Genomic DNA, 17559 nt, shown 5'->3' on the forward strand with positions numbered 1-17559 from the left:
TTGGGCAACAGGCTTGAAGTCGCACTTGAAACTTAACTCGGTGTTTAGGCTAAACCGGAAAAAATATAAAGCTGTAAATTTGGACACTGGCAAATGATTTGACCCCACATTGGGGAATATCTTTAAAACTTGGTTTATTAATTCTGGGCTGCAGTATCATGATATGAAATCATTCACTGTGAAACTACAGTAAAGCCTTAGGCCTATATATTCATGAAAGACGATCAAGGAATAGGAGTCCCTGTCTTTAAAACTTCAGTAATGCAACTACCAGCTGCATTGAGGATTTCCTTCAAACCTGATTCAGTCATCTTGTTTTTCTTCCACTCAATCCAATGTAACCAAACCGAGGCTTATAGATTGAAAAGAAATTTTTAAGAGTCCCAACTTCTTTGACGACACGGTGTTAGTTAGTTTTTTCTATACTCATCCGTCTTTCTTTTTTTTCTCATTCCGGTCTTTGTGAACTGCTGTTGGTTCTTGCTTCCTATCTTGAAAAAGCGCCTCAATTCCTGGGGAAAAAACACATAAACCTGTGTTTACTGAACCAAATGAATAGTTTGAAGACTTCTAGTGCAATGAACACCAAGTCATCTCGTAACTATCCCCACCCCCACCCCCACATTCACGCACCATAACCCCCCCCCCCCCCCCCCACTTTCACAAACCTTAACTCCACCCATATCCCCCTTTACAGACAATGTTTTTTTTACCGGCAAAGATATGTCGATAGAAATGTATTATTTGCAACTGCTGCCCAGTACCCCCCCCCCCCCAAAGTCCTAATTGTTGTATAATAATTCATACCAGTCTTCAATATCCGTATTTTACCTATATATTTACGTAGCCTTTTTGGCTCTGCACGTTCTCATGATGGCAATAATGAGGGAGCCTACAAACATCCCAGCTCCTACTGAGAAGACAAATGTCATGATGCAGTCGGCTATTAAGAGATAAAACTGCACATCATCCTTGAAGAGGTCGGCCGTGGGTTCGTCTAGTACAGAACTCTGGTCATGGGGAAACAAACAAGAAACTTTTTGAAAAAGTTCACAAATAAAACCACCAACACAACCCAAAGATGCAACAATGTAAAAAGGGGATAAAAAAAAGGAAAACGTACAACCATGACAAACAAACAAACAAACGAAGTTAAAGCCATTGGACACTTTCTGTAAACAGTATTGTCTAAAGGCCCACACACTTCGTGTATTACAACTTCTATATGAAAACAAACCTGTGAAAATTTAGGCTCAATCGGTCCTCAGAGTCCAGTGAAAATAACGGGAAAACCCACCCTTGTTTCCGCAAGTTTCGCCGTGTCATGACGTGTGTTTATAATAAATCCGTAATTCTCGATATCGAGGATTGATATTGTTTTAATGTTTTCTCAAAAAGTAAAGCATTTCATGGAATGATTTTTCAAGAGAAGTCTTTCACCATTACCTTCTGTAAACAAAATTATTTGTAAATCTGTGAATTTTTGTTTCTGTACCGAAAGTGTCCAATAGCTTTAACAAACAAACAAACAAACAACAAACAAACAAACAAACAAACAAACAAACAACCAAACAACAAACGAGCAACCCATCAAACAACAATTTAAAGCATTTTACCTCATTGAGCCAGAAATACGGAAAGTACGTTGTGCGGATGTTGAGGGATTCCCTGAGCAAATCAAAAGAATCAGAAAACTCTAAATAACTTTACCTTTTGCGATTTATTTTATGTGCACTTAAGATTCCTTAAAAAATCTCTCAAACTCGGCAAATTGTGGACTGTTTTTGTCGAGTGATAGTTTAGAAAGTTTCTAATTGTTTTCAAATGTGTCACTTGTCTTGTGAATCTTTAGCTTTCAGATTGAAACACAAGTTTACAAGATAATACCAGCTTGTACTTTTCTGTTTTAATGACATGACACCAAATAATTGAACCAACCTAAGCTGTCTGTGTGGCTCCACTTTAAGGTTGACTTGTAGTCGATTTGAAACTTGCATTGAAACTCCTGTAAGCTGCAATCGGAAAAACACAACATTATAATTAGAATTTGAATTAGAATTGTCCGCATCATATATTAACAGAGATTTAGTTTCCCTTTGTCACAGTAGTAGGCCTACAGGCGAGTGATAACTGACTATTCCTGGTTTTTAAGAGCATACACCCTACGTACCATTTCGACGTCAAAGTCCACTTTATGTTGTTCTTGTATAGGATTCATACCCTTCACACTGCTCTGTAATTTCTGGCTCCCATATAGAAAATGAGGTGAAGAATAGAAGATAGGAGCACCTATGATGACAAAAAAAGGGAAAGCATTACCACGGACAGTATCATGACACATTCAGTTTAGTTTGTTTTTTCTACCTAAAAATTCCAGGGGCAAAAGTTGACCTAAATACCGAGGGCAAGGGGTCTCATTCATTTCTCAGTTTGACCTATAGTAGTGTCATAATGATCCGGAATCCGAGTAAAACGTCCACATTTTAACCAGTTTATGGGTCACATTGACACGGTCTTTGGTCAAACTGACCCTGAATTGGTTCAGACCCCCGAAACTAGAGAGTCTGCTCACTCCAACCCTGGGTGTTTTATAAACAGGAGTTCACCAGTCAGAGAACATGCAATGTTTCTTAAGTCTCTCAGCAAGTAGAAATGCTAAGTGATTGATAGTTATGCTTAATGAGTTCTTTGAGAACGAAAACTGGCCCTCTTCGTGTTGTAAATTTTATACCTTTACAGTTTGTAGCATTTAGCAATCCAGTAGGTGTACAGCCACTCTCATCAGGCGTACAGAAACCTATGTTGTCTGGATATTCTTCCGCGCTTGCATACTGGAAGGCAGGGGCAGAGAATTTACCGGTCGGAATACCCTCTAGCTCATTAGGGCCTGTGTACTCAATTACACCAGCTCTGGAAATAAGAAATCAGAAAATACAATCTACTGTTCTTGTAAAGGTGTAACAATCATTTACTCTAAAAACTCTTGGGTCAGGTCTGAACCGCATTCAGGGTCCAAGCGGGCCTGGAATGGAACTTTAACTAGATACTAGTTAAAAAAATGGAACTTTAACCTGGATTCTGCGTCAGTTTGACCCTTTTCTTGGTAACTTTGACACAGATTCCGGGTCATATTGACCAAGAAATGGGTCAGGTCGGCCATCAGTGGATCCCGATCCAGGAAGTGTGTGTTTGAGTAGAGAAATGTTTGTGCGTGTGTGGTTGTGGGCTCCTGCCACATGTTGGGCATGCTGAGAGACCTAGTTTTACTCTTTGATGACACATTGGGCAGTTGTTGCTAACTTGCTGACGAGCTTGTAATCAAGAATGTGTAGTTTACAATAAGCAAACAGATTAGATAATGATTCACATACCTGCATATATCTGGTACATAGATGTAAAGGGCATCATCCTTGGTAATGAATGGTTGGAATGCTTGACCATCTAAGTTAGCATTGAAAGAAGAAAGAAGCAAAATATAAAGTAATTGAACACATCAAAAGTACAGTCCTGTCGCAGCTGTCCGGTGACATCTTCTAATTTGTATCAGCAAAACCATAAAACTTATACCTGATAGTTACAAACCATTATATCTGATCCAATAATAACACTTTTTTCAACGTTTTCCGACCCATTGCATTGGCATGGTCTGTAGCATAAATAATGGTTGAACTCCGAAAAGGACTTGACTAACAAAATGGCAACAATTCTAGACGCTTGGCTCACTTGACTCCCAACTTGGCGACAATGTTAAACGCACAGCTCACTTGACCGCCAACATGGCAGCAATGTTAGACACGCTGCTCACTTTTTATGGATTTTTGCTGTAATTTGCTCATTTGATTGTTTTCGGATGGATTAATTTTCATAATTTTACTTTTCTTACTGGAATTGTAAGACGATGTTAGACGCATGGCTCACTTGACTCTCACATGACGGCAATGCTAGACGTTTGGCTCATTTGACTCCAACTCCAAGCATGGCAGAAATGTTAGATGCGCCGCTAACTTGACTCCCACCATGACGGCAATAGTAGACGTGCAGCACTTGACTCCCAACATAGTGTAATGTTAGACGCTTGGCTCTTTTGACTCCCAACATGGCGGAAATGTTTAATTTTAGACTTGCAGCTCACTTGGCTCCCAACATGACGGCAATGCTAGACACACTTGGCTCATTTGACTCCCAATATGGCTGCAATGTTAAACGCACAGCTCACTTGACCGCCAAAATCGTGCAATGTAAGACATGCAGCTTACTTGACTCCGAACCCGGGGACAATGTTAGACGCGCAGCTCACTTGACTCCCAGCATGGCAGCAATGTTAGATGCGCCGTCCCACTTGACTTTCAACATGGAGGTAATGTTAGACGCATGGCTCATTTGACTCCGACCATGGCAGCAATGGAAAGATGCACAGCTCACTTGACTCCCAACATGGCGGCAATGCTAGATGCTTGGCTCATTTGACTCCAAGCATGGCGGAAATGTTAGATGCGCTGCTCACTTGACTCCCACCATGGCGGCGATGTTAGATTCTTGGCTCATTTGACTCCCAAAACGGCGGTATTGTTAGACGCATGGCTCATTTGATCGTCATCATGGCGGCAATGCTAGACGCTTGGCTCACTTTACTCCCACCATGGTGGCAATGTAAGATGCGCAGCTCACTTGACTCCCAACATGACGGCAATGCTAGATGCTTGGCTCTTTTGACTCCAAGCATGGCGGAAATGTTAGATGCGCTGCTCACTTGACTCCCACCATGGCAGCGATGTTAGATTCTTGGCTCATTTGACTCCCAAAACGGCGGTATTGTTAGACGCATGGCTCATTTGATCGTCATCATGGCGGCAATGCTAGACGCTTGGCTCACTTTACTCCCACTATGGTGGCAATGTAAGATGCGCAGCTCACTTGACTCCCAACATGACGGCAATGCTAGATGCTTGGCTCATTTGACTCCAAGCATGGCGGAAATGTTAGATGCGCTGCTCACTTGACTCCCACCATGGCGGCGATGTTAGATTCTTGGCTCATTTGACTCCCAAAACGGCGGTATTGTTAGACGCATGGCTCATTTGATCGTCATCATGGCGGCAATGCTAGACGCTTGGCTCACTTTACTCCCACCATGGTGGCAATGTAAGATGCGCAGCTCACTTGACTCCCAACATGACGGCAATGCTAGATGCTTGGCTCATTTGACTCCAAGCATGGCGGAAATGTTAGAAGCGCCGCTCACTTGACTCCAACCATGATGGTAATGTTAGATGCTTGGCTCATTTTGACTCCCACCATGGCGGCAATGTTAGATCCTCAGCTCACTTGACTCCCACCATGGTGGCAATGTTAGACGCATGGCTCACTTGACTCTCACATGACGGCAATGCTAGACGTTTGGCTCATTTGACTCCAACTCCAAGCATGGCAGAAATGTTAGATGCGCCGCTAACTTGACTCCCACCATGACGGCAATAGTAGACGTGCAGCACTTGACTCCCAACATAGTGTAATGTTAGACGCTTGGCTCTTTTGACTCCCAACATGGCGGAAATGTTTAATTTTAGACGTGCAGCTCACTTGACTCCCAACATGACGGCAATGCTAGACACTTGGCTCATTTGACTCCAAGCATGGCGGAAATGTTTAATTTTAGACGTGCAGCTCACTTGACTCTCAACATGGCGGAAATAATAGACGCTTGGCTTATTTAACTCCCAATATGGCTGCAATGTTAAACGCACAGCTCACTTGACCGCCAAAATGGCGGCAATGTAAGACATGCAGCTTACTTGACTCCGAACCCGGGGACAATGTTAGACGCGGAGCTCACTTGACTCCCGGCATGGCAGCAATGTTAGGGGCCCAGCTCGCTTACCTACAAACATGGCAGCAGTGTTAGACGCGCAGCTCACTTGACTCCCAACATGGCCGCAATGTTAGACGCTTGACCCATTTGACTCCAAGCATGGCGGAAATGTTAGATGTGCCGCTCACTTTATATGATGGTAATGTTAGACCCTTGGCTCATTTTGACTCCCAACATGACGGCAATGCTAGATGCTTGGCTCACTTGACTCCCAACATGGCGGCAATGCTAGATGCTTGGCTCATTTGACTCCAAGCATGGCGGAAATGTTAGATGCGCTGCTCACTTGACTCCCACCATGATGGTAATGTTAGATGCTTGGCTCATTTGACTCCAACTCCAAGCATGGCAGAAATGTTAGATGCGCCGCTAACTTGACTCCCACCATGACGGCAATAGTAGACGTGCAGCACTTGACTCCCGACATAGTGTAATGTTAGACGCTTGGCTCTTTTGACTCCCAACATGGCGGAAATGTTTAATTTTAGGCGTGCAGCTCACTTGACTCCCAACATGACGGCAATGCTAGACACTTGGCTCATTTGACTCCAGGCATGGCGGAAATGTTTAATTTTAGACGTGCAGCTCACTTGACTCTCAACATGGCGGAAATAATAGACGCTTGGCTCATTTAACTCCCAATATGGCTGCAATGTTAGACGCTTGGCTCTTTTGACTCCCAACATGGCGGAAATGTTTAATTTTAGGCGTGCAGCTCACTTGACTCCCAACATGACGGCAATGCTAGACACTTGGCTCATTTGACTCCAGGCATGGCGGAAATGTTTAATTTTAGACGTGCAGCTCACTTGACTCTCAACGTGGCGGAAATAATAGACGCTTGGCTCATTTAACTCCCAATATGGCTGCAATGTTAAACGCACAGCTCACTTGACGGCCAAAATGGCGGCAATGTAAGACATGCAGCTTACTTGACTCCGAACCCGGGGACAATGTTAGACGCAGAGATCACTTGACTCCCGGCATGGCAGCAATGTAAGGGGCCCAGCTCGCTTACCTACAAACATGGCAGCAGTGTTAGACGCGCAGCTCACTTGACTCCCAACATGGCGACAATGTTAGACGCTTGACCCATTTGACTCCAAGCATGGCGGAAATGTTAGATGTGCCGCTCACTTTATATGATGGTAATGTTAGACCCTTGGCTCATTTTGACTCCCAACATGACGGCAATGCTAGATGCTTGGCTCACTTGACTCCCAACATGGCGGCAATGCTAGATGCTTGGCTCATTTGACTCCAAGCATGGCGGAAATGTTAGATGCGCTGCTCACTTGACTCCCACCATGATGGTAATGTTAGATGCTTGGCTCATTTGACTCCAACTCCAAGCATGGCAGAAATGTTAGATGCGCCGCTAACTTGACTCCCACCATGACGGCAATAGTAGACGTGCAGCACTTGACTCCCGACATAGTGTAATGTTAGACGCTTGGCTCTTTTGACTCCCAACATGGCGGAAATGTTTAATTTTAGGCGTGCAGCTCACTTGACTCCCAACATGACGGCAATGCTAGACACTTGGCTCATTTGACTCCAGGCATGGCGGAAATGTTTAATTTTAGACGTGCAGCTCACTTGACTCCCAACATGGCGGCAATGTTAGACGCTTGACCCATTTGACTCCAAGCATGGCGGAAATGTTAGATGTGCCGCTCACTTTATATGATGGTAATGTTAGACCCTTGGCTCATTTTGACTCCCAACATGACGGCAATGCTAGATGCTTGGCTCACTTGACTCCCAACATGGCGGCAATGCTAGATGCTTGGCTCATTTGACTCCAAGCATGGCGGAAATGTTAGATGCGCTGCTCACTTGACTCCCACCATGATGGTAATGTTAGATGCTTGGCTCATTTGACTCCAACTCCAAGCATGGCAGAAATGTTAGATGCGCCGCTAACTTGACTCCCACCATGACGGCAATAGTAGACGTGCAGCACTTGACTCCCGACATAGTGTAATGTTAGACGCTTGGCTCTTTTGACTCCCAACATGGCGGAAATGTTTAATTTTAGGCGTGCAGCTCACTTGACTCCCAACATGACGGCAATGCTAGACACTTGGCTCATTTGACTCCAGGCATGGCGGAAATGTTTAATTTTAGACGTGCAGCTCACTTGACTCTCAACATGGCGGAAATAATAGACGCTTGGCTCATTTAACTCCCAATATGGCTGCAATGTTAAACGCACAGCTCACTTGACCGCCAAAATGGCGGCAATGTAAGACATGCAGCTTACTTGACTCCGAACCCGGGGACAATGTTAGATGCGGAGATCACTTTACTCCCGGCATGGCAGCAATGTTAGGGGCCCAGCTCACTTACCTACAAACATGGCAGCAGTGTTAGACGCGCAGCTCACTTGACTCCCAACATGGCGACAATGTTAGACGCTTGACCCATTTGACTCCAAGCATGGCGGAAATGTTAGATGTGCTGCTCACTTTATATGATGGTAATGTTAGACCCTTGGCTCATTTTGACTCCCAACATGACGGCAATGCTAGATGCTTGGCTCACTTGACTCCCAACATGGCGGCAATGCTAGATGCTTGGCTCATTTGACTCCAAGCATGGCGGAAATGTTAGATGCGCTGCTCACTTGACTCCCAACATGGCGGCAATGCTAGATGCTTGGCTCATTTGACTCCAAGCATGGCGGAAATGTTAGATGTGCCGCTCACTTTATATGATGGTAATGTTAGACCCTTGGCTCATTTTGACTCCCAACATGACGGCAATGCTAGACGCTTGGCTCACTTGACTCCAAGCATGGCGGAAATGTTTAATTTTAGACGTGCAGCTCAGTTGACTCCCAACATGGCGCCAATATTAGCACTTGGCTCATTTAACTTCCAATATGGCTGCAATGTTAAATAAACAGCTCACTTGACCGCCAAAATGGCGGCAATGTTAGACATGCAGCTTACTCGACTCCAAACCCGGGGACAATGTTAGACGCGCAGCTCACTTGACTCCCAGCATGGCAGCAATGTTAGGAGCCCAGCCCGCTTTATACCTCCAAACATGGCGCCAATGTTTAGGCGCGCAGCTCACTTACCTCCAAACATGGCAGCAGTGTTAGATGCGCAGCTCACTTGACTCCCAACATGGCGGCAATGTTAGACGCTTAGCTCATTTGACTCCAAGCATGGCAGAAATGTTTAATTTTAGATGCGCCGCTCACTTGACTCCCAACATGGCGGCAATGTTAGAAGCTTGGCTCATTTGACTCCAAGCATGGCGGAAATGTTTAATTTTAGATGCGCCGCTCACTTGACTCCCAACATGGCGGCAATGTTAGACGCCTGGCTCATTTGACTACAAGCGTGGCGGAAATGTTAATTTTAGACGTGCGGCTCACTTGACTCCCACCATGACGGTAATGTTAGGCGCTTGGCTCATTTTGACTCCAAGCATGACGGAAATGTTAGATGCGCTGCCCACTTGACTCCCACCATGACGGTAATGAATAGACGTTGGCTCATTTTGACTCCCACCATGGCGCAATGTTAGACGTGCAGTTCACTTGACTTTCAACATGGAGGTAGTGTTAGATGCATGGCTCATTTGACTCCCACCATGGCAGCAATGTAAGATGCACAGCTCACTTGACTCCAAACATGGCGGTAATGTTAGACGCATGGCTCACTTGACTCCCACCATGACAGCAATTTTAGACGCTTGGCTCATTTGACTCCAAGCATGGCAGCAATGTTATATCTGAGCTCACTTGACTCCCACCATGACGGCGATGTTAGACGCATGGCTCACTTGACTCCCAACATGACGGCAATGCTGGACGCTTGGCTCACTTTACTCCCACCATGGCGGCAATGTTAGACGCTTGGTTCATTGGACTCCAAGCATGGCAGAAATGTTTAATTTTAGACGTGCGGCTCCCGGGCTCACTTGACTCCCAACATGGCGCCAACATTAGACGCTTGGCTCATTTGACTCCCAATATGGCTGCAATGTTAAACGCACAGGTCACTTGACCGCCAAAATGGCGGCAATGTAAGACATGCAGCTTACTTGACTCCGAACCCGGGGACAATGTTAGACACGCAGCTCACTTGACTCCCAGCATGGCAGCAATGTTAGGCGCCCAGCTCACTTACCTTCAAACATCGCGCCAATGTTTAGGCGGGCAACTCACTTACCTCCAAACATGGCAGCAGTAATAGACGCGCAGCTCACTTGACTCCCAACATGGCAGCAATGTGAGAGGCGCATTTCATTTCACTCCGAAAATAGCTGCAATGTTAGACGCGCATTGCAGCAGGTGCACTCCGTGTCGTATGGGGGGGGGGGATGTAAAAGGACTGTTCGTACCCACCTGTACCGTTGATCATGTTTGCATATTCGTTACTCCAGTAAGAAAGTGAAGACCCATTACTCCAGCTTTTAATCTGGTTGACTGTTGACACGTCTTTCTGACCTGTGTACACAACCCATTCCTCGTAAGTTGTGTCATTGTCCTGGTGATTGAAAACAGACAGTTCAGTGCATTCTCCACTTGTTCAATTTAAACAGAGTCGTATAGGACTTATTTTTTTCCCCTTATGACTTCATAGCTCACTTCCTCCTCTAAAGAAAAACATAATAATTTTTAGCTGCGTTTAAAAAAGTAAAATTATTGTAGATTGATATTGATTGATTTTGAATCATTTCACCGAACAAAATGATTCTAGACCATATGATCATCATAATCAGTATTAAGCTTCCAGCTTAAAATATAAAAAAATTGATTTTCTTACCAAATAAAGCAATAGAAAGGCTAGGTTGTAAAATAATAATTAACTATGAAAAATCTAAAATACTCACGCCATAGAAAACACCATAGTCAGTTGGCAATGGGAGGCCTGTGAAGTCCTTTAAAAACTGCAAGTATGGCTGAGGGTAGCCCCATAGAAAACCATCAACCTATGAATTGAATTTTGTAGTTTTCGGGTCACTGCTGTATTCTTTAAAGATACTGTGTTATGGTTTTAGATTTATGTCATTTTCGGCAAAGAAGTCTCGTTGTTTTTGTTTTGCCCGAAATGAGCTCCTGAAAGGCTCAAATACACTGACTTATTATTATCAATCTCGCACAAACTTGTAACGCTAAAATGTTGTCATTCTTGATGAGTATTACATAAAAAATTGCTTACGGTTACGTCCACAATGATATTTGAAGCAGTTGCTCCATGCATCATCTTCTGCAGATACCGAATCAGATCAGAGTATCTTCCTAAATTACCAAATGTCTGCAATAACAAATATCAGGATTAAACTTAAGTCAGTAAAAGATCTCGAAAAACAAACGACACGTGACGAGAGATGTACTAAATACACAATTGTTTTGGGAAGTAGATTAATCTCTATCCAGTAGTCCTCACCCCACCCCCCACCCCCCTCCAAAAAAACACAAAACAACAACAATCTGAAGCTCTTAGTTTATTATGCATCAGAAAGCACACACATTTGTGCAATAAGGGTGTTTTTCCTTTCATTATTTTCTTGCAACTGCGATGACCAATTGAGTCAAACTTTTCTTAGATTAGTTATTTTGTACATGAAGGGATACACAAAGTGAGAATACTGGTCCTTGACAATATTATTACCAAAGGTCCCCTCATGTGATATAACGCCAGCAGAAGATGAAAGCTGAAGCTAAAGCTTTTATACAAAATATGATGTTGGCAAACGGATAACTTACGAATGCTAGCAGGTCGACCGTGGTGAACGTGTCGGTGTCAGGCCCGACTGATTTCTCCCGATCGAAGATGTAAGCTTTGTAGTTCTTGAACTTGACTGTCCCTTCATCGTCGTCGAAACTTATATTTGTCTTCCTCCTTATTTCTCTAAAAGTACAGAAAAAAGTAAATAGACAGTTTTGATAAGCCTCAAAGTATTCGGATCCATAAGCTTCGTTTTACATCCACACTTTTCAGATGTGATAGCAGGAAAAATCAAGCGTATTAAGAGGAAATGCAACCTTGAAGGTTTTTTTATTTGCACATGTTTAATTGATGGGGTCCCACTATGGATATGTCATTTTTATTAGATAAATCAAAATATATACAATAACAGTGTTTTAGCCTCTCAACAAAATATGATCCCAAAGAGGTAAAATAACTCAGGATTTGTAGCCTATTCCACGCAATTTATACTGGTAGAAATGCAATTGAGATTCGTCCACCTGATTAAAGTCGGTGAAACCAAACCGCAGATGTAATGAAACGTCATGTCTCATTTGCACACTCACTTGCATACGCATTTAGCATAACAAATTGCTTACCAGAGAAAAATATCGCTTAGCAGAGACAGGTTACAAGCAAAAAAGTCATACAGTGTTATTTTAGATGAGAATAGATGGATTGCAGATGACGTCATGACCACCATCTTTGATGCAAAACAATGGAAGAGTTCACGCTTGCACGCGCTGCAAATGACTCTCAGCAAATGATAGGCTGTTTTCTCACGCGTGCACATTAATTCATCAAAGATGGTGACCAATGCGGTGGTCTGCTGTGTGTGCACACCTGTAGGTGTAGGGGCCAACGTCCTTAAACACAGGTATCCCTCCGTTCAGGAATTCTTCCCTATTGGTCAGGTTCCACATGTAGTATTGCATGTAGACTGGCGTTGGTGTCTCCTTCCATGTGTCATACGCAATGGTTCCTTCCACTAGAATGGTGTCCTATATACAAAGGAATTACACAAACACAAATCATGAACTTCAGAATTGAACCCGGGTCCTGGGGCCTGACCCACTACTCAATCAATCTGACCCAGAAATGGGTCAAATTGACCAAGCAACGGGGTCACACTGACGTAGAATCTGAATAAAAATCATAATTGTAACCAGTTTTTGGGACAGCTTGACCCGTCTTGGGTCAGGCTTGTATGGAACCCACAATTCGGGTGAACTCTGATCCGGGAAGCATTTACTGTGCATGAACGTGCAAACAAATCCCTGCCGTTTTCCAGTGTTTTTCATTGAAAGCACATGGTGCTCTTATTGGAAACCTACAAATGGGTCATTCCATGTCAGACCAACGCACTTTTTTACCTCATGTCTTCCGATTTTGATAGAAATTGCTGTGATTGTAGGTCCTTATGAGCAATGAATGCACAGCAATTTTTAGCCCGATCGTACTTACCATGTGGTCAGGGCAGAAACCACTAAAATCTGACATTTTTAGGGTAAAATACCACCTTTTTGGTAAAAATATGTCATAACCATGTCAATTCTCATCACATATATGCAAATTTGGTATCAAAATGATGAGAATCGCATACTCAAATCAGTTCTTTTGTCAAAAATAAATTTTCTGAAATGTAGGTCACTGTAATCTTTAATATGTTATCGTGACCTTTGACCCAGTTTTTGAAATAATGTATCATTCCAAACATCAATGAAATAAAAATCTCTTGATAGAGCATGTCTTCCTCTATCAGAATCCACTAAGAAACAGTTGGGCTCTTCAACATTTACAACTTTATGACTATTTTTGTACAAGTATCGTGATCTTTAATATGTTATCGTGACCTTTGACCCAATTTGTGAAACAATGCATCATTCAAAAAATCAACAAAATAAAAATCACTTGATAGAACATGTTTTCCTCTATCACAATCAACCAAGAAACAACTGGGCTCTTCAAAATTTACAATTTTATTACCATTTTTGTACAGTTGTTAGGTCACAAACTAGTCAATTTATATACTTTACATAATAAATCCACCAACAAACCTCGGGGTCAAAGGTCAAAGGTCACGATAACATATTAAAGATTACAGTGACCTACATTTCAGAAAATTTATTTTTGATGAAAGAATTGATTTGAGCATGCAATTCTCATCAATTTGATACCAAATTTGCATATATGTGATACAAATTGACATGGTTGTGACATATTTTTACAAAAAAGGTGGTATTTTACCCCAAAAATTTCAGATTTTAGTGGTTTCTGCCCTGACCACATGGAAAGTCCGATCGGGCTGAAAATTGGTGTGCATTCATTGCTTATTAGGACCTACAAGCACAGCAATTTTTATCAAAATCGGAAGACATGAGGTAAAAAAGTGCGTTGGTCTGACATGGAATGACCCAAATGTGATTAATTTTACTCCTCCATAGACCATTGTGTACCCCAGATGTACACATTCCCCAAATCAATAATGTATTTCTTGGTTAACAAAACGGCCTAAATTGTTGGAGTCTGTAACTAAACCACACTGTACTTTTAACCACAGCCTTAGTCAAATAAGGTTCAAATGTGGTTTTATTGAAAACCAAAGAATGTGATTAACCTTACTTCTCCAAAGACCAATTTTGAATATCACATAATGGGAAACAAAATTAGTTCGTTTCTCCCCTTATGGATACTGAGTCTTTACATATCCAAGAGGAGCATAAATCAACAATGTATTTCTTGATTTACAAAATGGTCTAAAGCAGTCTTCCAGTCAGTAGGACCCCACTGTATACCAACAAATCTCAGCAAAAGTCCATACCAAGGTCAAACCATAATCAAATAGTAAACACACCCATGTTATCAGTATCGTTCCAGTTTATAGGTAAATCAACACAGAATTTAAGGTCCACATAAGCATGATCCCATTTATTAACGTTAATTGGTTGATAAAGGGTTAACGGGCGAGCAACTTTATCTTTCAACGCAAACAAAAAAGGGTTGAGCCCTCTTTGCTGTAGGGCCTACTCAAACAAAATGTGTGTTAGTTTCGATAATAATAGTTTTATTTAGACAGAATATTCCAAGGCACTGGACAATGTTACTCAAAATAATTGGTAAATCGTAAAAATGTACCTGTAACATAGAGCAAATAGATATTTGATGATTTTAGCGGCACCTTTTGAAGTAGCTTTGTTTTTGAAAAAGAGGTAATTTCTCACTCAATAATGTTAACAACATTCAGGTATAAACAAGGCTGTGCAACAAGGGTGCTTTTTCATTCATAATTTTGTTGCAACTTCATGACCAAACTGAGTTACATTTGTACAGATTTGTTATTATGCATAGTGTTGGGATACACCAATAAGTGAGAATACTGGTCTCTGACAAATACCGAACGTGGCTGGGCCTTATATGGGATCATTATGAGCTGCAAAAATACCACCATTGGATCCAAACCACATGTTGTATTTTTTGGACATACATTAACAATCAATGCCGCTGAATCTGTTTTGAAGTTTCTCTTACCGATTTGACTGTGCTTTCAATAAATATATCCACCACAACGACTAGAGCACCTCCCAGCACCACCAGCAGTGCCCCAACCACACCGATCACATACACGCAGCCGACCGAACAGCAGCACTTCCGTAACCCCATATCAGTAAAATACTCCGAAAAACAAAATGACAGCTCTTGAACAGCTCTTGAACCAAGCTTAAGTGCCCCTGTTCTGACGGCTCTTCAAACGGCTTGAATCTCGTGGCATTAGGAAGTTTCGGACTCTCTCCTCCGTGCGCCGCTGCGCTGATCCAACGATTAATCACCACGGTTTTCCATTAAGACTTATGTATCATGAATGATGTCTATTCTGTTTATTTTTTTCTTGAAGATAAAAGTTCGTATCAGTGCCACTGGCGTGTAGATGTGTTGCCCGGCAGCACAGCGTTGTAGACATTATAGGCGAATGCATCAACTGTTGCATATCAATTCAAATTTCCAAATATATATAATACAGACGGTGACCACGGTTAGTCTCTTGTTATCTCTCTTGTTGACTGAACAAAGTGATAAGCTAAACATGATATTACATTTGTTTGCCTTAAAGGGTAGCAGTTGTTTTAACTGAGACAGTAGTATAATTACCATGTTACAAAATTATTCGAATTCAAAACGTTGTTGGAGGCAGGATAAGAAAGATTCAGCTTGCTCGTTTACTTATCAACACAATATTTCATTAAAATGTAAGGTAAATTTTTGTCTAATTTTGAAACTAAAATAGTACTATCTCGTTAAGGTTTAAACTTCCTACTGACACTGTATAAAAACTGCAATGTCCGTTTACTGTTTTGATCCACCGTGACAGAGGGTTTGGGGGATATGACCTTCCAAGATAATACTGTAAATTATTAACTATGTCTTGCAGCGATTAATTGATCCCTTCGGGCAGTTCAGAACTAAAAGTAATACTACTCATTAAAGGTATAATAATGCTACAGTATTGGTATTTGCAACAGTAAATTTATTTCCGTAAAAAAAAAAAAAGAAACACGTAAAAAAAAAAAAAAAAACATGATTCAACTTTGGAGAAGGAACCTTCCTCTACGGATAAAGGAGCCCTTCTATAATTGAGAGAGTCTTTAATAGACCCTTAGGCCAATTATAGAAATTGGCTAAATATAGAAGCCACGTCTTCTGGGTCATATTTCCTCTAAAGGGCGCTGTTTAGATTTGCTGAGAGTTGTGTCACTGACGATGTACATAATTATAAGCAGGATTAATAATTACACTGTAGGCCGAACAGACCTTTGAAATGTTTCATCATGAATGTTATGCTCTTCATAACTTTGAATTCATTTTTGGAAATTATAAAAAATGTTATGATGCTCCATACATCGGTACTTATAGATATTTTACTTGCGAGCTGTTAGTGAAATAATAAACAAATTTAGGAAAACTGATTTTTCAACAATGCCAGCGCGAATTCCCCCAAGTTTGACCCACGTGTTTACCGTCTCTTTTTTCGTCTCGTCTCGATCCACATACATGCTCCATTTAGTCTCAACCAATCTGCAGCTCATCATAGCCCCTTAACATCTCGAGACCACTTCACCCCTACTGAACCGAAACCGCGGATTGAAACTCTCCCTCGGTCATAGTATCAAGCTCCTTAAAGGGAGAATTCATCCTTGGTTTTTGAGGGAGTCGAGTAAACTCAATTGCATTCGATGATTGCTACAATTGATGTTGGCATTCGATGATTGCTACAATCTATGTTTGCAAAGATGGTTCTAGAGCTTTTGATCTTTCTCGACTTTTTAAGTAAGTGAGGTAGTGCTTTCTGCTCTTACTACCAGCCAGGCTTCCGATGGATGATACCCAAGCCTACATCCGTTTGGACCGTAAAGGGGGTAACTCTGTTTCAGCCCCCAGGAGTTGGTTGTAATGGCCCATGGAATAATAGGTGATTTGTAGCCCACACCTTGTGTGTCTGGTGACATTTGAATGAAAAACACTAACAAACAAAAACAGATGGACAACATTCACTTGATATTGTGTTGATTATGAACTCTATAGTTAATAAGCTTTCAGGTTTATACTAATCACCCACCACCATCAAGTTTATTAGACGTGTTCTTCATCTTTAATTGGTGCTCATTGCTCTTTGGATAGCATCTTGTCATCAGCGTACTTAAGCGGAGACAGATGATGTCATTTGGGAGACCGCTTGAGCATTTGATGTTGCCACTCCCCCTGCTTGTCCCTGGGTACTCCTTACAATCAGCGCCATATATCCTGCCGGTCTTCTTGTTCCAATTTGTTCTGTTTGCTCTTTGTTGCCTTAGGTAGCCCAATCAACTATAAACATCTGCATCATCACTTGAAACTGGACTGCCACGATTGAAAACATTATTTCAAGCTGTCCATTTTTTGAGTAACACCAACTATTCTTTACCCAAATTGTTTTGCATTGGG

General features: G+C 42.0%; 1 protein-coding gene across 2 annotated transcripts; it reads right to left on the reverse strand.

Moving 5' to 3' along the window:
• Nucleotides 1–449: 449 nt before the first annotated feature.
• LOC117293212 (lysosome membrane protein 2-like) lies at nucleotides 450–15421 on the reverse strand. 2 transcript variants are annotated; one of them, XM_033775434.1, is made up of 13 exons: nucleotides 15112–15421; nucleotides 12427–12584; nucleotides 11601–11745; nucleotides 11053–11148; nucleotides 10724–10822; nucleotides 10236–10377; nucleotides 3372–3441; nucleotides 2732–2910; nucleotides 2171–2289; nucleotides 1939–2012; nucleotides 1617–1668; nucleotides 832–1010; nucleotides 450–512 (listed from the first exon to the last, which is right to left on the reverse strand). In XM_033775434.1, exons 1-12 carry the CDS (start codon nucleotides 15241–15243, stop codon nucleotides 840–842), a joined length of 1437 nt encoding a protein of 478 aa, XP_033631325.1. In that variant the 5' UTR covers nucleotides 15244–15421; the 3' UTR covers nucleotides 450–512; nucleotides 832–839. The 2 variants fall into 2 exon arrangements, with proteins under 2 accessions (XP_033631325.1, XP_033631326.1); XM_033775435.1 differs by lacking the exons at nucleotides 450–512; nucleotides 1617–1668 and having other exon boundaries at nucleotides 913–1010.
• Between the last annotated feature and the right edge of the window lie 2138 nt (nucleotides 15422–17559).

Source organism: Asterias rubens, chromosome 8 (assembly GCF_902459465.1).
Source record: "Asterias rubens chromosome 8, eAstRub1.3, whole genome shotgun sequence".
Lineage (NCBI taxonomy): Eukaryota > Metazoa > Echinodermata > Asteroidea > Forcipulatida > Asteriidae > Asterias > Asterias rubens.